Below are 25,556 nucleotides of genomic sequence, written 5' to 3'. Positions count from 1 at the left end.
TGTGTGTGTGTGTGTGTGTGTGTGTGTGTGTGTGTGTGTGTGTGTGTCTCACTGAGGATCAATTAGATGTGGAACTTCCTCCAAAAAAGGAGATTAACAAGTCTTTTGTAATATGTACTTTGAGACAGTTGTCTGTCTGAGACACTGAGTGCTTAAATGATTTGCTCATGGTCATATAGCTAATCCAAAATCTAGGGGATTTGAAATCAGGGTCTTCCTCTGGCCATTTATTCACCACATCATTCTCCCTAAAATATGCAAAGTCTTTGTTTTCTTATTTTCTTTGAAGTCATAGCTTTTAGCTTCAGGCTCTGGCTCTTTCAGCTTAAACTCCCTAGTTCACTTAATTGCTTGAATCCTTGTAGGTGCTTGAGATGATATTCAATCCTTTAGAGTAAACAATTCTGTAAGAAATAGAATGGATCACATTTCTATAGTTCTTGCAGGTTCAAACACAACTTTCTTTACAACAATCCAGTGAAACAAGTAGTTCAAGGATATTTATTTTCATTTTACATAGAGAACAACTGAGGTTTAGAGAAATTTAGTGACATTGTTCAGTGGAAAGAAATCTGCATGCAGTCTGAGACCTCAGCTCTGATCCTAACTCTTTCACTTAGTAGGTAGGGGACCTTGAGCATTTTCCCTCTCTTAGGCCTTAGTATCTGTAAAATATCTGTAAAATAGATCTGTAAAATCTAAGGTTGGATAAAATGACCACTAAAGTCCTTTCCATTTCTAAAAGCTATGATCAAATTCTCACTTGCTGACACATTTAAGCAACCTTATTCCATATCAAGTATTTATTATGCCATAACAATGCTGCTTTTCGAAAGACTCTGTTTTAAACATGTCAAGTGAAGCCTGGGTTTGAGGTGAGGTTTTATTTAGTTAGCAATTAATTCCTAATTAATTTAGTTAGTAATTAATGTCCAATAAATATTCTTTGTGGAAAAATCAATTTATATTGATATATTTTGTTTTGATATCACTTACATTTGCTCTCCCTCCCAGGGACCCCCTCCTTAAAACAAAAACTAAAATAGAAAGTGAAAAATAAACGAACTTAATAAAAAAGTCTAAAATTAAATATAATGCTTCACATTCAGTCTCCCACCTCTACAAAGAAGTTGGGAAAATAATTCTGTCTCTCTTTTTGTGGGCCAAGCTTAGCAATGATGAGGAGGAAGAGGAGAAGAAAGGAAAAAGAGAAGGATGTCATAACACTCAGTTTTGTTTTTCATCTGTCCATTTACACTGTGGTAGTCATCTTTATTGCTTTTTCTGGTTCTCTTTACTTCAACTCGACTCAATTCCTATTAAGTCCTCCTATGCTTGGTGTGGGCATTTCTTTCGTTAATAAATTCAAACCATCCAATCAATATTCTTTTCAAAATATCCATGGGGAAGAAGTGATAGTTTAATTTGAATACATTCTTGAGAGGTAGGCCTGAACATGTGGGTGCTTGCTTGCAGCCCAGCTTGTTTGCACATTTGTGGGGAAAAAAAGGGTTTAATCTTACATCTCCCATCTACTCTGCAATCCTTGGTTCTCTCTCACCTAAATACCTCTACTCCTACCAAAGGGCACTGTCCTCTGTGGTTGATGCTGTGCATTTGTGATTTTTTAGAATCATGACAGGGTTTCCACTAGCTGTAAAATGTCTCCTTTCTTTCAATGATTCCCAGGCACAGAAGGAGGACCTATTCGAAGAAATCCTGCTGGAAACATAGCAAGGCCCATGGTGCAACGTCTCCCTGCACCACAGGATGTCGCTCAGTGCTTGGAAGTTGGTGTATTCGATACGCCTCCCTTTTATTCCAACTCAACAAACAGTTTCCGAAACACAGTGGAAGGCAAGTAGGCAAAATGAGGGATTTGGACCCCTCCTGCTTCAAAGAAGGTAGAAGGAGGCTTTAGACACCATATAATGTCAGGGGAGCTTTTTTGTGTGCATTGAACACTGGTGAAGTCTATGAATTCCTTATCAGAAATGTGCTTTTTAAAATGTGTACATAAAATGCATAGGATTATAAAAGAAACATTATAGTGAAATACAGTTATCAAACTATTTTAAAAATAAGTTTGTGAACCGCAGGTTAAAAATCCTTGATCTAGTCCCGTTCTCTAACAGTGAAACAGAATATTCTAGTTCAGGTCTGATAACTAAAAACCACCTTGATCTTGTGACTTTATATCAATTAGTCACCATTGTTTTCCCCAGGAAGACTTCAGATTATATAACTTTTTCTAACAATTTTCAAAGATTAGGCCTCAGATTATGTTACAGGATTCCAAAGCAGGGGCAAAATCTGTTTTCCATTGCATTCAGAGGACCAATTTAAAGATATGAGAATTCCACATTTCTGTTTTATTTCTGGACTTTTTTTTCTTTCCATATCTAAGCTGGTCTCAATTCTTTTTAGTTTATTTTAATAAGCACTTAGGCAGACAGAATCAGAAATAGATTTAGTGAATAATAACTATATCATAGCTAAAATGGGCATATACTGAGTATAAGATGTAACTCTTTTTCTGAAAAAAAGGACTAGTGATACTCAATTTAAAAAAGAATAATTATGATGGTGGTAGGAAATAATAGGCTAGTGAGAATGACTTCTAAAAATTCAATTAATGATGAGAGGGAAAAAAAGATTTTCCTTCCCCTTCTCCCTCATCCCTACATGACTATTAAAAAGAGAGAAAGATTGAAAGAAAGAGGAACAAAGGAGAGAGGGAGGAAGGAAGGAAGGAAGGAAGGAAGGAAGGAAGGAAGGAAGGAAGGAAGGAAGGAAGGAAGGAACAGAAATTATCATGCTAATGATTTTTTTTTATTTTCTTGTTAATAGCAAGTGAACAATATTATTAACACAGGGTTTGTGTGGCATGAGGAGTCAGTCCATTAGACATAATCAGTCACAAATTAAACTACTGGGGCAGCTAGGTGGCTCAGTTAATAGAGCACAGGTCCTGGAGTCAGGAGGACCTGAGTTCAAATTCGGCCTCAGACGCTTAACACAAAACTAGCCATGTAACCTTGGGCAAGTCACTTAACCCCAATTGCCCTCCAAAATTTTTTTTTTTTAATCTATTGAATGGGTTGTACAAAACTGGATAAATCCTTATAATAAGGTGTTTCAGAACACTGAAGGAAGGTACAAAGTGATCCAGGCTTCAATGAGGCATATCCCTAGAAAAGTTCAGTATTGAAAACACAACATGGATACAGAGGCAATTAGCAAAATTTGATAAACATTTTGAGACTAAGATTTCCAGATGGTTAGGACTAGTGCAGAGATGGCAGGGAAGCTTCTCTGAGAAATTGTAGCTTCCCCACACCATAAGGTAGGTTTCTAAATATAAATGTGCTGACAGTCGTTCATCAGGAATAAGGTAGGAAGCTGAAATAACAGCTGGTGCGTTCGGATGGGTATATATGATAGACTGGGTAGTATCCCTCAGAATTGTGTCAGCAATTTTCAGTTGAATATGAAGCTTTCCACTTCTTTTATTTCCTCATATATGGAAAGTAGCTGTATATTGTTTTAGTCTTAGTACTCTAAATATTTTGCCTGGTGTCCTTAATGGTGATGTTTTTTTAATCTGGAAATCCCACATTCCTGTTAATTTCTTCCCTTTTTTCTATTCTGAGCTAGCCTCAAATCCTTCCTATAATCACAAGATAAGGTGACAGATTTGGGAATCGATTTAATGAATAATCATACTATCCCAGGATTTAGCTCTAGAAGAAATTTTTAGGCATCATTTAATCCAGGGGGTCAGCAAACTGCAGGCTGAGAGCCAAATCCACACTTCCCTGGCCCCTCTTTTGGTAAGACCTTCAAGCTAAGAATACTTTTTGCATATTTAAAAATGTAATACATTTTTAAATTTTTTTTATATAAAAGCCATTCCTAGCTTGTGGAGCCATACAAAAACAGGTGACATGCAGGCAGAAAAGGACAGATTTGGTGAGACCATAGTTTGCTGACACTGATCTAATCCAATCCCCTTGTTTGACAAATGAGGAAACTGAGACTGTGATTAGTAAAACAGCTACCCTGAGCTCACAAAGATAATGAGAAGAGCCAGGATTGATGTCCAAGTCCCTGGATTCCAAATCTAATGCTCTTTCTGCCACATTACACTGTCTCTTAAAATCAGTGTATGGAAATTAAAATGATGGATGCAGTGTGTGCACAATACATACCACAATACTGTTTTCTAAAAAAAAAAATGTGTGGATTAACGCTTACCAATGTCAACTAAATGAGAGAAGAAAGCTGGAAATATGACCTCAAGTATACATTCAAAATTTCTTCATATAAACCTAAAAAAAACATCAGTTTGCAGGGTGACGATCAATTGTTGGTTCCTAAGAAACAATCTTATTACATATATAAATGGAACAATCTGATGAGCTTTGGAAGAAAATTGTTTCCTATTTTTAAAACTATAATGATTATCTGTCTGTTCATCCTTACTTTTTACATCTAGGTTACAGTGATCCTACAGGGAGATATGACCCTGCAGTTCGAAGCCTTCATAATTTGGCTCATCTATTTCTGAATGGAACAGGAGGACAGACCCATTTGTCTCCCAATGATCCTATTTTTGTCCTTCTACACACTTTCACTGATGCGGTTTTTGATGAATGGCTGAGGAGATATAATCCTGGTAAGATATTTTTGTTTATGGTTTTTGCAGGCTCAGCAAAGTGAACCATTCTGATAGAGTCATTATCACTAAACCAAGCACTCAACACGTATAAAGTGCCCTTTAACATTAGAGTGGAATCGCCATAATTTCCAGTCATTTCCACAACACTGAAAACCACTTAGAGAGAACAAGCATCAGATGTGTTCAGAACAGTTAATATAATTTGACAGTTGCTGCAAAGCATGTTAGGATGACGCAAGTCATACCCAAGATAACTAAGATTTCCATGAAAAATTACCACCACATTCTCTAGTCTTTTCCCTCCTCCAACTCCCTAAAAGAGATTAATTCTGCCATAACTGAATTTGAAGAATGACTATTCCAACTTGTACAGAGGCCTCAGGGACTGAAACAGAATTAGATAGTAGTGTCCTTATACACTGTGCTGTTTTATATCACATGTTGGTTTCTCACAAATGAAAACTTAATTGAACTTGCAAGTTAATCCTTAATTTTCCTGCCCCATAGTATAACATAACTTTTAAACCTCTTTTAGGAGGAATATTTTAAATGTCCTATTAATCTCATTCACTTTGCCACTCTAATCTAGTAGTCTCAAATGACTTTCCAGTTGAGTAAAGTTGATTCTACTGGTTAAAAGGGCATGAATGTTTCAAGGATTAGAAATGTTCTACCTTGCCAGACTGTGTAGTTAAGAAACTAAACCTGATAATCTCTGTGCTTTCTTCTAGTTCTATCAGCTAATAATTTATGATCTCTAAGGCTCCTTTGATCTTCTTATTCCTCTATCTCACAATGTACACATACCAAAGTTAATTTTCATTAGTCCTTTTCTTTCTTTTCCCATGCCTTTCTATCCTGACAAAATGGTGATTTTTATGTAGTGTGCAAATGAAAATGGTAGAAAATAATTACAAAGTCTATGTAATCACATTAGTAATATGTAAAATTTAAATAACACTTGAAGTTTTGCAAAATGTTTTATGAACATTATCTCTTTTTATTCTCAGAACTCTAGAAGTTTATTATTCCCCATTTTACAGATGGGGTAACTGAGGAAGACAGAGGTTAAGTGACTTGCACAGGCTCACACAGCTAATAAATATCTGAGATTGAGTTCAAACTTTGAACTCAGGTCTTCCTGACTCCAGGTCTAGCACTGTCTCAAATATACCACCTTTCTGCCTCTAAATACAAAGTATTATTAACATATATGATAAAATATTCAAAATATAGTACCATTAAGCACAAATGTATTTATCGAGTTTCCTAAATATTCCATGTACCTGAATGTGGCCCTTAGAAAAATATTTGTAGGAAAATTAACTTAAATAGAGATTTATGGCTATAAAATATATACATTACCGCATCTTATTTTCATAGTATAAATGCTTATTGAATGAGTGTATGGATGGATGAATACTATGACACCGTATGTAAATTATTATTTCCATATCAGCATACAATTAAATGACTTGCCCAACCTCAGTGGTTATGTCATGACCCAAACCCAGGCCTTCTGCCTAAAAATATAGTAGTTACAATCCCACTATGCTGGAGAGAGAAATATACTTGTAGGAAAAAATAGTAAGCTGCTTTGAAATGATTTGAAGAGGAGAATTTTTCTATTGAAAATAGACATCAGATGATCATTGTCACCTTTCCTACTGGGGAGACTGAACTTGACCTCAAGAGTTCTAACTTGAAATGGGCTGTAAATTCAGCTTCATAAAGCAGCTAGGTGATTCAGGGTTTAGAGTGTCAGGCCTAAAGTCAGGAAGACCCGAGTTCAAAGGCTGCCTCAAACACTTACTACCTGTGTGACCTGGGGCAAATTACTTAATCCTGTTGGCCTCACTTTCCTCATCTGTAAAATAAGCTGGAGAAGGCAATGACAAACCAGTCCAGTATCTTTGCAGAGAAAATCTCAAAAGGGGTCACAAAGAAGCAGACCCCATTGAAAAACAACAAAATTTCATGGAATGTTTGTACTAAGTTTAGTATTAATGTGGTAAACTGAGTCCCTGGGAATGGTGTGAGGGGACAAGATACTAGATTGCCTGAGGAGAAGCAGAACATCCCAGGTCAGAAAGTAGGGCAAGTCAAAACTGCCTTGCCAGTCAGGATGGGACTGGAAAATGAGCAGCCACCACACTTCCATACTGGATGAGAGATGATAGGTAGATGGATAAATGAATAGGTAAATAAATTAAGGAAATGAATAAATAAATACTTCTTAAAAGAAAATAGGTGTCAATGTCAAGGATGTTTTTTTGTTTGTTTTGTTTAATATTTAAGGAGGAAAAATATGTAACATTTAAGGAGAAAATTTTCTGGCTACACTATGAAGGATTTAACAAAATCAGAGAATAATAGAATTTTTATAGCTTACATGATAATAATAATATTAGTGATGACAATGATATCAATTTATTTTGATACAGTTTTCAAAGCTTTATAAATAGAGTTTTCCAGGGCAGCTGGGTGGCACAGTCACACAGCACCAGTCCTGGAATTAGGAGAACCTGAGTTCAAATCTGGCTTCAGACACTTAATACTTACTAGCCATGTGACCTTGGGCAAGTCACTTAACCTCAATTGCCCTGCCTTCCCCCCTCCAAAAAGAAAAAAAAAATTTGTTTCCCTCCCTACAATACTATGAGGCAAGTGTCAGTGTTATTTCTACTTCTTTTTAAACAGGTGATGAAACTGAAGATCAAACATACAAGTCCAACTTCTGATTTCACAGACAAGCAAACATTCATTAATATAATTCTTCCCATTATATAAAATTCTGTTGAACATAATTAGTAGTATCAAAGCTTCCATACTAGAAAGAACATCAGTAGCCATCTAGTCTAAATTGACAAACCTTATAAGGTTTTGATAAACCTGATAAGTGATCACCTGACCTTTGCCTGAAGACCTCCAATGAGGGATGACAAGGAACCCACCACTTCCTGAATCTGCCTATCCATTATTCAACAGCTCTAACAGTAAAGATGATTCCCAGTCAACTTAGCCTAAATTTGGTTCTTTAAATTATTTACCCATTCCTTGTAATTCTTCCCTTTGGGGCCAAGAAAAAAAAAAACTCTCCCTTCTGTATGACACCATTTCAGATACTTCTGTTAGCACACCTCTCCTAAATCTTCTCGTATCCAGTCTAAACAACCACCTTTCCTTCATCCAACCCTCAAATGGTATGAACTTAAGATCGTTGACAATCTCAGTTGCTCTATTCTAGACACCTTCTGATATATCAATGTTTCTCATAAAAATGTGGTAATCCCAACTGAATGCCAGAATCCAGATGTGTCTGACAAGAGTACATTGAAATGATCATTTCCTAATTCCTGGAAGCTATGCCTCTCCTAACAAAACCTAAAATCAGTCTTCTTAGCAGTCATGTCACATGGTTGACTTAGATCAAGTTTGAGAAAGGAAGGAAGGAAGGAAAGAAGGAAGGAAGGAAGGAAGGAAAGAAGGAAGGAAGGAAGGAAGGAAAAGAAAAAAATGAGAAGTTTGGGCTCATTTTTGAAGGGAAAAACTAAAAATCAATGTTTTCATGGCAGACATGAAAAACTAGTTAAGGGAAAATGAGGAATTAAAACAATTATATAAATAATTAAATAACTTATTCTAACAATTAAATAAAGAGAAATGCTCTCTGCTAATAGTTACCACTCTGGGTACTAAACCCCCTTTTATTTGTTTTTGACTGTGCATGTCTTCAGGGGAGCTAGGTGGCAGTAAATAGATTGCTGAACCCAGAGTCAGGAAGAGTCCATATCTGGCTTTAGATACTAGCTGTGCAATCCTGGGCAAGTCATTTAACCTAGTTCATTTACCTCAGTTCTTCATCTGTAAAATGAGCTAGAGAAGGAAATGGCAAACCACTCCTGTATCTTTGCCAAGAAAACCCTAAATGGGGTCATGGAGAGTCAGACACGACTGAACAACAACAGCATGGATGTCTGCACATAATTCAATCACATGCAATTCAACGATCACTGAATCACAAGATGGCATAGAATATGTCTCTTTAAAACACAAAAATATGATTGTTGGTCATGTATATAACATCAGTTTTGTAACATGCTTGAACAGATTGAAAATATCTCTTTTCATTTGAAATATGGCAACTTAAATCAACAAATAAATATGTATTAAACTCCCACGTGTAGGACCCTGTGCTAGACACTGGGGAAACAAAAACAATAATGAGGCTGTCCTTGCCTTTAAACTTTGCTAGGGCAAAATAACGTATACACAGATAAGTATCTAATAAGAGTCAGACAAGACTGGAAAATGACTGGACATACAGATAAGTAAACACAAAGTAATTTCAGAATAATAGATGAGGGATCTGTAAGGATTTCTAGAAAGAGGTGGCAGCTGAACTGAGCCTTGAAGGGAGTTAGGGAATCTAAGAGACAGAGTGAGTCAGGCTTGCATTCCAGACATGGCAAACAGACTCTGCACAGGCCTGGAAACTGAAGTTGGCATTTTAAGTTTGTTGAGAACCTACTATTCCATCTTGGCCAGAATATAGAGTGAATGGAGGGCAATGGAATTAAATAAATCTAAAAAGTTAGGCTGGGGCAAACTGGGGGCAGGGAGCCTTTAAATGTCGGACTGAAAAGGTCTCAGCAAAGGAGGTGCTTTTATGGTTTGGTTCTGAGCTGCTCATGACCTTAGTAGGATATAATCTCTTTGTGCATTTAAAAAGGATATGCATTTTCTAGTGTGGAGCCAAAGGTATAGACATTAATGATGGTTAAATTCAAGGCTTTATAATAAGGGTGATTAATTTGCATTTCTGAGTTTCTGCAAGTTTCAATCTATTCATTTACACAAACACAAAGACACACACACTCAGAGTCTCTTCATTTTTACACTATTTGTGTTACTATAGTAAAAGATGTATCAATGTTTCCATTGCAAATCTCTATTTTTTGGAGTTTATAACAGCCATACAACTTCATTCTGCGCTTCAGTCCAGAATAACTAATTTCCTCTCCCCTAAACGTATATACATGTGACCCCTCTTCAAATAATGAAGTAAAGATAAAGTCTTGTATTCTCAATATTTGTAATTTTTCTTGAATTTATTCCTTTAAGCAGGAGCTTGGTTATGAGTGAAGAATTTCCCAAATCAGAAATTTTGTCAAAAAATCTTCTATATTGGGGGTGGCTAGGTGGCACAGTGAATAGAGCACCAGCCCTGGAGTCAGGAGGACCTGAGTTCAAATTCGGCCTCAGACACTTAACACAAAAACTAGCCATGTGACCTTGGGCAAGTCACTTAACCCCAATTGCCCTCCCAAAAAAGCAAAAAAAAAAATCTTCTATATTGGAACCTGCTTGATTTTCTTAATACATTCTTTTCCATAAACATCTCTGGTCATAGTATGGCTATCATCCTCTTGTACATTATTAGAATTATTCTTTTCTATTAGGTTTCTTGTGTGCATTCGGGTTGGTGTTTTTGTTTGGGGATTCTTTTATAAGACAGTCAACTCTAAAAAAAATAAATGTCAGTCTAATTCTCCTTCACTAGAGGTTTTCAAGCAGACTGGTTGTCACTGGTTGGGTATGTAGTAGAGGGAATTCTTATTTAAGTACAGATAGGATTAGATGGTTTTTGAAGTCTCATCACTCTGTAAATTTGTTATTCTGAGTTTATCTTATATCAGATTATAGGATGTCACTGAAAATTTTTCAACAGGATTGTGACTTAGGAATATTTGTTTTCTAGGTGGAGGCAGCCAGACGGCTCAATGGATAGAGTGCTATGCCTGGAGTCAGGAAATATTTGTTGTTATTTGGCCATTTTTCAGTTGTCTAACTCTTCATGAACTCTTTTGGGGTTTTCTTGGCAAAGATACTGGAATGGTTTGCCATTTCTTTCTCCAGTATATTTTATAGACAAGGAAACTGAGGCAAATAGGGTTAAGCAACTTGCCCAGAGTCACACAGCTAGTAAGTGTCTGAAGCCAGATTTGAATTCAGATCTTCCTGACTCCAGACAAAGTGTTCTATCTACTGAGCCATCTGGCCCAGTGAAGACTCAAGTTCAAATATAGCCTCAGACACTTACTAGCTATGTGACTCTGGACAAGTCATTTTACCTCTGTTTGCCTTGGAAACAGATTTGCCAAGAAAACCCCATGGATAGCATTGGCATGATATGGTCCATGGGAACATGAAGAGACAACCACAATTGACTGACAATAACAATTTTCTAAGTACATAGAGAATGGACTGGAAAAAAGAGATGGGAAGGAACAATTATAACAGGGTGACTATTGTCCATCAAAGCTAATGAGGACCTGAGCTAGACTAGTAGTTGGTGAGGATAGATGTCTGGGAAAGATATTACAAAAGTATAATCAAGAAGACTCAGCAACTGATTTTCATCTCTAAATACTTCCCGTTCCATATTCTGATGGATCTGGACTTATTCCCTAAAGTATCGGGCAATATTGTGTTCATTTCTGGAGGTGTAGCAACCCACAGGCTTATTTGTAGCAAATTAAAGTCAGAACAAGAATTTTTGTTTTCCCAGAGAACACACTGGGGCCCAGTGGAATGATAGCAGAAGCTCCATAGTATCACTGATGCTACCCCATAGGCACCGTGGTTTGCCACAATGGTTTTATATTGCTGGGGTAAGGGTTTCTTGGGAACCAATGAATTTAGAGTATTTTAGTCTAAAATTCAGGCTGCCTAGGGTTGACAAAGCCCATTCCCACCAAAGAAATTTAGTTATTGATATTGACAGCTCACCACTCAAAAGTTAAGTTGAAAATGTCAAATAAATATTCACAGTCAAGGACAATCTTTTCCTGTAGGTACATTTGTTTTCTTATTTAAATGACAAATAGTACTTCTACAAACTACAAACCCAGCTTTGAAAAGAAGTTTAGTAAATTTGTATTCAAATTAGTTTCCAGTGTTTAAAAATAACGCAATTGATGTTGATCTACATATAAAATATTCATTCTGTTCTAATTTAATTTTCTTTCCTTTGGGGGTGACATGTTACTGCTATATTAAGATTATTTGTACAGTAATTCTTTCATGTTATTCCCTGTTATCTTTTAATGAAACATTTTCCTTGATTTCTTTATCCACAGTGAAATACTATAGGGTATTTTAATGTTCTCACTAAATATTTCAGTTACTTTGGGAGGAAAGCTAATATTATTCATATTAATTTAATTAAATCTCCTAACTAGTTTTCCTTGGAATTTTTAGATATATCAATATTTCCATTGGAGAATGCCCCTATTGGACACAACAGGCAATATAACATGGTGCCATTCTGGCCTCCAGTAACCAATACTGAAATGTTTGTTACTGCTCCAGACAATCTGGGATACGCTTACGAAGTTCAATGGCCAAGTAAGTAGTAGTAGCAGCAGCAGCAGCAGTAGAAGCAGCAGCAGCAATAGTAGTAGTAGTAGCAGCAGCAGTAGTAGTAGTAGTAACAGCAGCAGCAGTAGTAGTAGCAGCAGCAGCAGCAGTAGTAGTAGTAGTAATAGTAAAAATGACAGTGATGATGAGGATGAGGATGAGATTTATAGAGCACTTTAGGATTTTCGAAGCATGCTACATACATTATCCCAACCCTGGTAGCTAAGTGCTATATGTATTCTACCCATTTTATAAATGAGGAAGCGGAGGCTTAAAGAGATTAAGTGACTGCTCCATGATAAATTCAACTGGAAAAGATCATTTCCACTCTAGAAAAGTTTTAAGGACTAATTCTTACCTTTAAATCATTGAAATTATCTTACTTGATATTTTTACTTCCTTATGTTATTGGGGGATGGGTGATCATGATATAAGTAATTCTATCAATATCTATCCTACATGAAGGGATAGTAAAACACGCTCTGAGTTTTACAGAATTTGAACGTTGCTAGATTTACTTGGTATTAGTCATGACCACTTATTTACTCCCATTTTCTTTCTGAGTAGGTCGAGCTTTCAGTGTTACTGAAATCATTACTATCACAGTAGTGGCTGCCCTAATACTGGTGGCAATTGTCTTTGTCGTTACCACTTGTTTTATCCGGGCCAGAAGAAACAAAGATGAATCCAATCAACCTCTCCTCAGTGATCAATATCAACGTTATGCAGAAGAATATGAAAAACTGTCAAATCCTAGTCAGTCCGTGGTGTGAAGAAGAAATAAAAGCATACCATATTCCAGTTTTATACAACATATGAGTCCTTAACCTTGCCTGTTTCAAGTGATCAATTAAGTCAATAATATTGTTTTACCCCTGTCTTATACAGGCATGTAATTATGATTATTGAGCCCATCATAAGCAATTGCTCTCAGTGAGAAAGAGCCATTGAAAAACTCATGAATTAGTGTTCTGTTTATAAATTAAGGAGAGTGTAATCTATCAGCCTTGAGGGTCCTTAGGTTCTGGACTCTAGGAAACAATGGAAGTGAATGAGTTCTCAGTTTGGAGTCAGGTAGAAGCCTGGGTTTTTCCTTTCTCTGAAACTAATGTGACCAGACACAAGTGACTTAACCTCTCTTGGTCTCGTTCTTCTCACTGACAAAATGGTGGAAATAATGCTTTTGGTACCTACCTTACAGGGTTGTTGTGAGGCTCAAATGAAATATTACATATAAAATCTATTTGAAATACTATATAAATATTATTGCTAGATATATAAAATAATATTTATACATATGCTCTTATTTCAGTAATATCTTGTTACAATAAAATTACATAACCATTAGATTATGACATTTTGAAGGATGACTAAATGTTGTTGAATTGAACAACCTTCTGGGTCACATTTTTGGTTATCAGTATACAAAAATATTGACTGACTTAAGCTGCTTGCTGAGTATGAATTTCCACAACACTCTTAAGATGTCACAATTCGGGACGGCTAGATGGCGTAGGGAATAGAGCACTGGTCCTGGAGTCAGGAGGACCTAAGTTCAAATATGGACTCAGACACTTAACACTTATTAGCTGTGTGACTTAACCCCAACTGCCCTGCCTCTCCCCCTCCAAAAAAGGAAAAAATAAATGATGTCACAATTCACTAACAGAAGTTAATGACTAGAAGGCAGAAGACCTTAGGCTAATTGTAACAATAGACAAAATATTCTTAAAGTTCATTGAAAGTATAAATAGGAACCTAATGGATATTCTTATTAACTTGTTTTTCCTACTGTGATTTTTAGATTAAATATGGCCTTAAGTCCGGCATAAATAAGATGATGGCACTTCCATTGATGAGTGTGACTAAAATTATTTTAGCCATCTTTGCCATAGCATATTTGAAACTCTAATTTGCACTTTCAGTTGCTGTTACCTAAGTTTATCATTATTTGTAACTAGGCTTCCTTGCTGTACACTCTGCCTTCAAAGCTGAATACATCTCTAAAAGTTCTCCTTTAACCTCACCTGCTTGATGAAACAGATGTCCAGTACTTCACATGTGTGTCCTATCTGACAATCACACCTTCATGTTATTCAACTATTATTATCTCCTTTAAAAATGTCAGTTTTACCTTGGATAATACATTGTATGTTATTTGCATGATAAATGATTTAATCCTGTTGTTTCCTCTCTCTTCTTCTTTCCAATGTGGAGAAGATAAAATGCTCACTCAAACATACATTTTTCACTCATCTATCACCTGAAGAAAATTTCCAAAGAATTATATGGAATGATACAGGAGCAGTCATAGTAATTAAGTTGATAATAAAAATGAAAAGTGATATCCTGAACAAGATGGCTATCCTAATTTTCCCATAGTCAAGACATTTTAACAAGGAAGTGTGACATAGACAGCTAGTCTTGGAGTCAGGAAGATCCTACTTCAACTCTCACCTTTGCCACATACAAGCTTTGTAACCCCAACCATGTCAGTATCTCTCAGTGCCCCAAGCATGCCTCTAAGAACAGAAGTCACAAGGAAGATACTGACCTGTATTGAGAGAGAAAATTCCTTGATGAGAGCTCCCTAATCCCTCCCTCCTTGAGGCGAAAGAAAGATGCCTGGTTGAGCCCACAATTAAGTCTAGATTGAGGAAGATCAGTCATCCTACCTGTGTTCCCTCCCTTGTTCTGTCTAATCTGCCTGTACAGACAGTATTCATCTTGTTTAAATGACCTCTGAGTTCCTTCCTGCTCTGAGATAGTAGACATTCAATAGAAGCATAGTGTCCAGAGGTAATCATATGCTGTTTTTATCTGGGGCATTATGTCTAAGAGCTGAATAAAGTGGAAAGATTGCTAATAAAATGAAACATGTCTAAAGGATGTTTATCAATGTTTTTAATAAAAGTATAGATAGTATGCTTATTAAATCTGTATATGACACAGATCTGGGAGAAATAGCTGATGTGATGGATAACAAAGGAAATGTTCAAAAAGATCTAAACAAGATAGCTCATTGGGTCCAATTAAGATAAAGTTGAATGTGGATAAAAATGAAGTGTTACACTTGGGTTCAAAAAATCACTCAAAAATTGGGTGATAGGAATATATTAAGAATAGTTAAATCAAAAAAGACCACAATTTTTAATGAACCGAAAGCTTAATAGTGGGCTACAGCAGCCAGGAAAGCCAATAGGATCTTTGGGCACACTGGGAGGCACACCTTTCCAGGAATAAAAAAGTGATGGTACTCCTGCATTGTTACCTGGTCAAAACATAACTGGATATTGGGTTTGGTTCTGGGCATCAAATTGGGGAGGATGTTGTTGATAAGGTAAAACGTGACCGCAGTAGAGAACCCACAATGATGAAAGGCTTCAATTCCATGCTGCCTAAGGATTGAATAAAATGGGAGTGTTTTTAGAATTGAAGGAGGGGATGCTAGCTGCCTTCAAGTATTTGAATGTTCATCCTGAGGAAGAAGATTAAGCTCATTCTTCTTGGGTCCAGAGGGAAAAGGCAGGAACAATGGATGGAAGTAACAAAAAAGCTAATTTAGGATATAAGGAAAAGCTTCCTAACAGAGCTATTCAACTGGATTGCTTTACAAAGTAGGGTGTTCCCTTTTACCAGTCACCTTTAGACAAAGTCTAGATGACCATTTGTCCCATATGCCATAGAAGGGAGTTTGGTTTAGACTAGTTGGTCTCTCAGTTCTTCCATCTCTGAGGTTCTATAAGTTCCCAAATAGTAGGTAAAAAGGGTATATAAGAAAGGACTCCTCCTTGTCTAATATGTAAATGCACTTGTTCATAGGATCGCTGATTTTGCATTAAAAGGGATCTGTAACCAGATGAGGTTAAATGATTTAGCCAAAGTCATGAAAATGGCAAGTGGTGCAGTCAGGATTTGAACCCAGGTCATCTGGTTCCCAATCCATCACTTTTTCCATTACACGTACTGCATCATATTCTCACTGGCTTTGCATCTTATGAAGTTGGTGCACGTTTTATTTTTTTTTTAGATCTCTCCCCAGTCACATTAAAAGTACAAACAGGCCTGTTTTCACACATTATAAATATCCTCTGTTTCTAAGTGTAATTGTAAATAAATACTATTATACTATCACCTACTATGCAGAAGAAAAAACTGACCTTTATCAAAAGATTTTCCATTGCATATATCTTTCCCTTCCTCCTCCTCAGGGTCAAGGTGCCAAGTAAAGAATCAGTATGTTTTCATTTTTGAGAGGTTGATGGTTACTCCTAGTTGGGAGTAAGAGAGATACAGAGTCAATTTGAAAGAATTTATGACACTTTTATGAAACTGAAAGTATATAAATCTGCCTTATGTAATTACCATGCACTTTAGAGAACCAAACTCATGAAGAGTGTAGAGCAAATTAGCAAAGAAGATGCATTTCAATGGCATATTTTATTGTCAAGAAATTCATTACCAGAGGTATAAAAATAATAGCACACCTTTCTATATTTTGAGGTTTAATAAGTGATTTCCTCACAACTCTATGAAGTAGGTTGTACAAATATTGTTATTCATATAATTCAGATGAAGAAGCCATAGTTCTGATATAGTAAGTGGCTTACTCAAGATCCCACAGAGTCAGTCTGAGCTCAGGTATCCTGATTATAAGTCCAGTGCTCTAGTATTTTAACATTTCCAAATTTTATCGTTAAAAACAACCAAATAACAGAATTATTATTCCCTCTTCCCCCCACCCTATTTTGTACAGGGAGCATTCCTTTGTGTGTATTGTCTCTCTGGAGTACTGCCTGGTTCACCCCCTCCTTTCCTTCAGTTGGAGAGTGAGTTGTGGCAAGTATACCCTCGGTGTCCTATCTCACCTGAGATAATCTTAAATGTAACAGTGCAGAACCTGGCTCCAGACTATGGTCACTTTCTCTCTGTCCCAAGTAACCAAGATGTATATAGGTATGTGACAGAGCAGAAATACCACTGGATGTGGCATCAGAGGACCTAGGTCAAAATTTTAACTCTACCATTTAATACTTATTTATCATTGGGAAAGTTATTGCTCCTCTTAAGGTCTCAGATTCTTCTGTGAAATGAGAGAATAGAGGAACTCTAAGGTACCTTCAAGCTCTAAAAATTATTAATCCACAAATGTAACCCTCATTTCAGTTTAGTCTAGAATCTGGCCTATGTTCAAAAGACCTAGATATAAGACATTATTATTGTCTCCTCTTCATCTTGAGCTTTCTACCACCATCTATGAAATACCAAGTGGACCACAAGTTACCCTACCTCATTTTTACTTATTTCAACCTTGGTTAAAGGTGGCATGTTCTAAAATTTGCTAATAAAGGAATCACCTTATTATTCCATGTATACTTCAATATTGCTGGAACAAGAATGGTCTAGCACTGACCCAATAGGTCTACTGTTTTACCATCATCCATGATTTTATCAGTGTGTATATTTTCTCTACCAATATTCATACATACATTATATGTCTAAGTAGGAAACTTTCATGAGTTGCTACATTTGAAACAATTCATCATCTGGTGGTCCATTTCTCTGGTAATGAGTTTCCCCAGATTATTAAGTATGGTTCTTGAACAAAAGATATACAATTTATTGCCCTTGAATGGCTTAACCATCAGGGTTCTACATCAACAGAGCAAAGAGCCCAGATTGTGATGAACATCCCCCCGCCCCCAAAGAGGAGCCCATTCTGGATAAATAACATGCCAGCTTTCCATCCATTTGTTTACATTATCATCGTTTGCCAAATCGACATGTTTCTTGCTATTTGGCAAAAACCAAATGTGAAAACATGGTTTACTCAGAAAGAGGACTTGTTTTTAGAGAGTTTTGGTTAGAAAATGTAGTCAATTTCTTATACTGTTTCTTTAAAAATATCATTTTTTATTTTATTTCCCAATTGCGTGCATTTCCCTTTGACCCTAATTCTTTAGGACAACAAAAAGAAAAACCTAAAAATGATTATAAGATGTCTTTCAGGTATTAAATATTATAAAAATGAGGCAGCACATAATAGAAAGAGGGTTAATCTTATAGCCAGGAAGATCTTAGTTCAAATCCTGTCAGTGATAGTGTCTGTGTGACCCTGGACAAATCACTTGACCTGTCAATGTTCTAAACAACTCTCTAAGACTCTAAGTTGCAGAAAAGATGCTCACCTGCATTAGCTGGGGCTCATCTGAGTGTTCCCTATAAAAATGAAATCACACAAATCCCTTACCTAAAAATAAGAGACAGTACAGAGTAGCGGATAGAAGATTGGCCATCAAGACAAAAAACAGCTTCAAGGTGACAGTACATATGAGCTATGTGGCTATAGGTAAGTCACTGAACCATTCAATCAACTCTTTAATACTCTAAGTGGTGGCAGTGTTAATCTTTTAAATATTGCCTTGATTTTAAAGACTCACAAACTCACGTACATGGAGTTTTGACTTGCTGATCTACATTAGGAAAGGAAGTTTTCATACTAAGAGTTCCTTACACAGATGAAATCACAGACCTGACCCAAAAAACTAAATTAAATTAGTTTTATTTTTTTTAAATGAGTCACTCAGGTATGCTAAATTAGTATCTCATTAACAGAATAATGCTTTAATCCCTTTACTTTTTAGTAAATTTTTTGAAATGTATGTAGTTTTCTGCCATGTGCTAAAATAATTTTTCCACAATAATGTCTTCCTCAGCATTTTTCACATTTAAATTCCCATTATCTAAAGTTCATTTAAGAAACTAATATCAGATTACCACAAGATGGCAGTTTTGAATCTCAAAATCAACTCTGACTATCCAATGAGCAAAAGAAATGAATATAAAAATATTTCCCCTCCTCTTTCCTTTTTTTAAAACATATTGTCTTGTAAAGCAGAGGAATATTATTTTTGTTTTGTAGAAAAGCAGCTTGTGAGAGTTTAAGATTTCTAAGTCATTCACAAGGTGCCTCTTTGCTGAACAAGTCTAGCCACAAAATCTCCCAATCAGCATTGTCACTTACTATCAAGTATTTCAGGACCTCAAATGAAGAGTGAGTGATGGATCACCCAAATGATTCCATGTGCCCTAAGTGACACTGATACTAGTTTGGATCCTGATCATATGTGACAGGGCAGTAACCACTAGACCTGTAAGAGAAACTCATCAACGTGGTAGCTAAGAAGACAAAGTCAAACACCAGCAATTTAGGCTTCAGAAGTTTGAGCATGAAGTCACTGCTACAAAAATGATATACAAAGAAAAATAGATTACCTAATTCCTAGCCATAAAGGTAAAAGGAATGCAAATAAATGAAGATGCTAGGAGTAAAGGAAGAAATTATATTTAAAATGGAGTTGTCTAAAAGCAAGAAAACCTGAAAAACTGGAGACACAACTGGGATTTTTGTTCTTTTCAGAGATTAAGAAAAACAGGTGTGATGATATTAAAAAAAAAATGCATTTGGTCTGAGGGCCTGGGTTGAAAGATTTGTTTTTATTTGTTTTGCTTGTTTTATTTCTTTTTCCAGTTACTGAAATAAAGCAAGTCATTTAATTATTTTGTGTCTCAGTTTCCTTATCTGAAAAAATGAAGGATCATTTCCCACTCTGTATCTTTGTTCTGTGGGGAGAGATACCACATTGCAGGAAGTTGTTTTGATCATCGTAACTCAATTTTCCAAACATAAATTAAATAAAGATTTTCCACATGCTCTATGATCAGGGGTACTTGGTGTTTTTTGTGTCATGAACCTTTGGGCAGTCTGCTGAAGCCTTCTCAGAATAATGTTTTTAAATGCTTAAAATAAAATGCATAGGATAAACAAGGAAACCAATTATATTGAAATACAATTACCAAAATATTTTTAAAACTATATCCACAGACCCCAAGATAAGTGCTTCAATTCTACTTGTACACTACATGGACTCACATGGTTTATGGTGTTCTGTTGCATGTTGATTTCTAACTGAATGCTCCTATCCTTCCACTGACAACCGGGAGCACGTCAAAGCTAATTATCTGCCATCACGCCCTGTTGCATGAGCAGCACCTTGCCTGCTGCTGCTGGGACCTTGGTGCTGTCTGCTGTTTCATTTGCATGGACTTCCGAGTGTCTCTGCTGTGTACAGATCACACAGAATGTTGCCCAAGGGCCAGCCATGGGCCCACATGAATTGGGAAACATACCTAAGGCTCTTCCTCATTGCTTCAAAAGCAATGGCAGGGCTCTTAACGCAGGTTCACACACCCTGGCAGCAGAAAGGGTCATCTGTTGCCTCATCTGCTTTTTGGTGTCTGGGGTACAGTGCCAGATCGGCAGAGGACTTTGCTTCTGCTCATGCAAATGTCTGTGGGAGGCTCCTCGGGTTGGCAGAGTTTCCCTCCATCCCCCAATTTGTGGCTGCACCGTCTGTCTGCCACGTATGTGCTTCAATTGCTTGTTGAGGAAACCTCAAATTAGATATTTCCCATTTTCAGATCTTCTATTTCTGCCTCTTTTCCTTGTAAGGATCAAGAACTTCCCCAAGCATTTTAAATGTTCCTTCCTCGAATTCAATTAATTGAAATGATATTCAATTTTTAGACTATAAAGGAACAATTATTTATATATATTTTAAGACATTTACAGCCAGGCTACTGTAGGAACATATATGCTATTAATTTAGGGGATTATTCTAATATTTGAATACTTTATATCATTCAGATAAAAGGAAAATGTGCATATATTATATGTGGTATATATAAGATATAGTGCATATAATATATAATGTATTGTAGTATAAAGAAAGTACATGGGGTAGATTTCAGAACTGTAAGGAACCTTAGAGGCAGTTTAATTCAACCCCTTATTTTACAGATGAGGAAACTGAGTCCAAGGGCATTTAACAACTTTCCGAATGCCAGTCTTATGATTGTGGAGCCAATATTCCTTCTATTATAACCCTGATTCCTAACAAGCTATTTGTAATTCAGACACATTATCACTTTTTGGATCTCACTAAATCTCTTCACTCCCTTCCTAAAAATGCTGGATTCCCTTTATTTATTTTATAAATTTGAAATAATTACAATTCATTTTCCTTTTGGAAATGTAGAGAATTGTCAGAGAAATTTCATGATAGACTAGAATAAAAGCAAGAGACAGATTGGGACAAAGGAGGGAAAACATGCTATACTACAATGGAAGAAGAACAAGATTTTTTCACCAGAAGTCAGAGGCTCAGTTTCTGGATCACAAGATGGATTAAGTATCTGATGGAATTATGAGATAAAGGACTGAATGATTATCAACTATTTTCAGGAAAGACATAGTGCTGTGGTGGCAAAGTTTCTGAACCTGGAGTCAGTCAACTGGGGTTCAAATTTCAGCTCTGAAACTTTCTAGCTATGTGACCTTGGGAAATTCATATGATCTTTCAGACTCTTAGTTTAACTATCTGTAAAATGGAGATGATTTTATTGTATTCTTTCACTCACATCATTGTTATGAGAAAAAATATTTATGCCTTTATAAAAGTTAAAATATAAAAATGTGAGTTACAATTATTATTCTTCACTCATGTGACCTGGTTCAAGTTATTTCCACTTCTTGGGCCTTAGTTTTCCCATCTGAAAAGTCAAGGACTTGAGAAGGAAAAGAAATAATTTTCTTTAATGAATCCCCCAAAAAGAGGGATTATTACAAAAAAGATAAGAATAGCATTGAGCTAGAAGGTCTCTAAGTTAATTTTTTTTTTCCATTTTTAAATGTTATCCTATTTTAGCTAAATTGCGTGTGTGTGTGTTGCTCAGTAGTTTCAGTCAAGTCCAACTCTTTGTGACCCCATTTGGGGTTTTCTTGGCAAAGACATTAGAGTGGTTTGCCATTTCCTTCTCCAGATAATTTACAGATGAGGAAAATGAGGCAAACAGGGTTAAGTGACTTGCCTAGGGTCACACAGCTAGTAAGTATTTAAGGCCAGATATGAACTCATGTCTTCCTGACACCAGGAAAACTAGGTGGCACAGTGGACAGAGTTCTGGGCTCAGAGTCAAGAAAACTAATCTTCCTGAATTCAAATCTGGCCTCAGACACTAACTAGCTATGTGACCCTGGGTAAGTCATTTAACCCTGTTTGTTTCAGTGTCTTCATCTGCAAAATGAGCTGGAGAAGGAAATGGCAAACCATCCCAGTATCTTTGCTAAGAAAACCCCAAATGGGGTCATGAAGAATCAAACATGACTGAAAAATGATTGAATAAAAACATCCCAACTTCAGTCCCAGAGCTCTATCATGCCAACTAGCTGCCATAGATAGATAGATTGATCAATAGATAGATATAGTGATAGATGTGTGTGCACACACACATATATGTATACTTATATGTAAGCATGCATGTGTGTTATATGCATACATGCATGCAAATTATATGTGTACATGTATTGTGTTGTGTGTGTATTTACATGTGTATGCATATATATGTACAGTCTTTGGTTAATGCATTAATTTTCTATGCTTTTTTATGCTACCTCATTGGATGAATAAAAGAAACTGTATTGTGATTTTAAAGTGTTACAAATGTTTCAATAAAGTACTTGGAAAGAACTATAATAAATAACCTTGATACTGAAAGTTATATGCAATGACCAGGTCTATCTCCAAAGAAATGTATGTTTCTCCTTCTTTGTGGTGGGGTAGAAGCAGGGACACTATGGATGTTGAACATTGCATATACTATTATTTCCAGTTGGTATGTGGACTAGTTTTGCTGATCTACAATCCTGTGATTAGTGGTGGTGGTAGTGGTAGTGTTGCTGGTGGTGTTCCATTTGTTTTTAGTTTCTTTGCTGTTGTTAAAAGGGATGGCTTGTTGTGTAGGGGAGAGAGGAAGATATACAGTCAGAAAGAAAAGAGATACAAAAACAAAAGATATCAATAAAATTAAATTTAAAAATAATTATAATGCTAACCAGCGGTCATTTTCTTTCTAAAGAATGACCATCTTATCCCCTAATGTTTCAGTGAAATTTAATTCAGTTTCTTGCTCAGAAAACAAAAAAAAAATAAAATAAAGAGAGCAGTATTAGCACAAAATGGACTAACGAAAAGAAAACCCTGAACCAGTGTAAAAGCCTCCGAAAACACATGATACTTAGAGTATCCTCTAGATGTCAGTATAGTACTGAATCTTACAAATTATAGTTTATAATGAAAATAAGAATCTGAATTTACATTGGACAAAATAAAATGTGTGAACTGTGCTACTTAATGCAATAAAAGATTTTTACTAAGTGTGGATCTGAAATGTCTGCAGATAGTTTTGAGGTTGGTTGTTTTTCCCAACTGTAATTAAAGTCATTAATTTCTAAAAATAAATAAATAAAATTGTAAAACTCCATACTGCTCAATTGGGGAAAATTCTAAATGTTATTAAATTTACATTGTTAAAAGATACTCCGAAACAAATAACTAACTGAAAAAAGAATTGCAATAGAGAAGGAATTACACAGATGAAGAAATTTTGAAGTGAAAATAACTGCATTATCATTCAAAATCAGAGAGAAAAAACAGTTCAGTGGCAAGATAATGAATTTAGAATTAGATAACTCTGCGTTCAAATCTTGTTTCATGTCTTGCCTACGTTTCTTTGTGCAAAATTTTTCCCTCTCTTATCATTTTGCAGAGCTCTTGATATATAAAACAAAGAGGTTGGCTTCTAGAAAATCAAGAATTTTTTTCTTTTTTTCCCCCTATTTGTATCACCAGTGCCTAGCATCAGACCTGGAATATAGCAGGCATTTACATGCTTGTTTATTGTTTGACTCTCTTATGCCCTTCTAGTTCTACATGCATCTATTTCATTCAAGGTCCATATTCTTTTCCCTCCACAGACACAGGAAAAAACCCTAATAAAAAATAAAGTTGTCAAGTCAACAACACCTACTATTAAGTATCAAGCAAGCATTTATAATAGGCTAAGCACTGTGCTAAGCACTGGGAACACAAAAAAGGAGGGGAAAGTCTCTGGCCTCAAGAGCACCATATAGGAGAGACAACATAAAAACAACTATGTGCATGTAAGATACACACAGAGTAAATTGAAAATCATCTCCCTGAGCCAAGGGCTGGGGATAGACTGGGAAAGACTTCTTATAGAAGGCAAGATCTGAACTGTCTTGAAGTAAGCCAAAGAAGCCAAAGGTCGAGGTGAGCATGCAAAATGGGGGAAAAAATCTATGAAAAGATAGTCAGGAGATGGAATGTCTTTTGTGAGGAACAGCAGGGAAGGCAGTATTCATGGATCAGAGTACATGGAGAAGAGCAAAGTAGGAAGGGACCAGGATGTGAAGAATTCTAAAGCCAAACAAGATGATTTTATATTTGATCTTAAAGCAGCTGGGTAGCTCAGTGAATACAAGGCTGGGCCTAGATTTAGGAAGACCTAAATTCCAATCTGGCCTCACATACTTACTAGTTGTGTGACCCTGGGGAAGTCACTTGACTTATGTTTGTCTTAATCCACTAGATAAGGAAATGACAAACCACTCCAGTATTTTTGCCAAGAAACCTCAATGGACAATATGGTCTAGAGGTCACAAAAAGTCAGACATGACTGAATGAATGAACAATATTTGATCTTGGAGATAATAGGCAGCCACTGTAATTTACTGTGTAAATAAGTGAACATAGTCAGATCTGTAACTTTAGAAAGATTACTATGGCAGCTGAATGAATGATGGATTGCAGTGTGAAGAGACTTGAAGCAAAGAAAACAACCAGAAGGCTATTATAATAGTCCAGGAATGAGGTGATGAGGGCCTGTCCCAGGTGACAACTGAGCCAGAGGAGAGAAGTGATGTAGATAAAAGATACTGTGTTTGGATATTTGGGATGAGAAAGTGAGAACGTAAGGATGACACCTAGGCTGTATGCCTGAATGACTGGAAGGATAGTGGTTCCCACTACAGTAATAAGAAAATCTAGGTTTGGGGTGAAAGACAATGAGTTCTGTTCTGGCCATATTGAGTTTAAGATGTCTATAGGACATGTGGGTCAAGTTGTCCAATAGGCAGTTGGAGATTTGAGACTGGAGGTAAGGAGATCAGGAGAGAGAATTATCTGTACAAAAATGGCAATTATCAGTGACTTGTGACAAGAAAAGGTCTCTTGGGATGGAAGAGCATCTCCAATTAGAGGTCATGACATAGATGAAGATCCAGTCTGAGGTCAAAGGGGAAAGACTGAGCAGTGCTCAGACAGAGTGGAGGAGAACTGGGAGAGAAAGGGTCACCAAAACCTACAGAGATTATCCAGGAGAAGAAAGTGATGACAGTGTCAAAGGCTACAGAGAGGTCAAGAAGGATGAAGATTGGGAAAGGGTTTCAGAGCTGGCAAGTAAGAGATGGCTGGTAACATTGGAGAGAGTGCCTTCAGTTGAACAAGGACAGATGTCAGACTGCAAAGAGTTT

At 36.4% G+C, this 25,556-nt stretch overlaps 1 protein-coding gene across 1 annotated transcript in view; it reads left to right on the top strand.

Moving 5' to 3' along the window:
- Nucleotides 1-14,922, top strand: part of TYRP1 (tyrosinase related protein 1) — a 28,363-nt gene extending 13,441 nt beyond the window's left edge. The window contains exons 5-8 of the mRNA XM_069090568.1: nucleotides 1,690-1,857; nucleotides 4,499-4,678; nucleotides 11,945-12,091; nucleotides 12,671-14,922. Coding sequence (XP_068946669.1) covers nucleotides 1,690-1,857; nucleotides 4,499-4,678; nucleotides 11,945-12,091; nucleotides 12,671-12,876 — 701 coding nt within the window. The 3' untranslated portion in view covers nucleotides 12,877-14,922. The remainder of the gene's footprint in view (nucleotides 1-1,689; nucleotides 1,858-4,498; nucleotides 4,679-11,944; nucleotides 12,092-12,670) is intronic.
- Nucleotides 14,923-25,556: the final 10,634 nt, after the last annotated feature.

This window comes from Petaurus breviceps, unplaced genomic scaffold, assembly GCF_028583685.1.
Source record: "Petaurus breviceps papuanus isolate PSGF00001 unplaced genomic scaffold, PetGlider_PUasm1.0 187, whole genome shotgun sequence".
In the NCBI taxonomy this organism is placed as follows: domain Eukaryota; kingdom Metazoa; phylum Chordata; class Mammalia; order Diprotodontia; family Petauridae; genus Petaurus; species Petaurus breviceps.
Note: the sequence above shows the minus strand (reverse complement) of the source record. Positions and strands in the feature narration are given on the sequence as shown.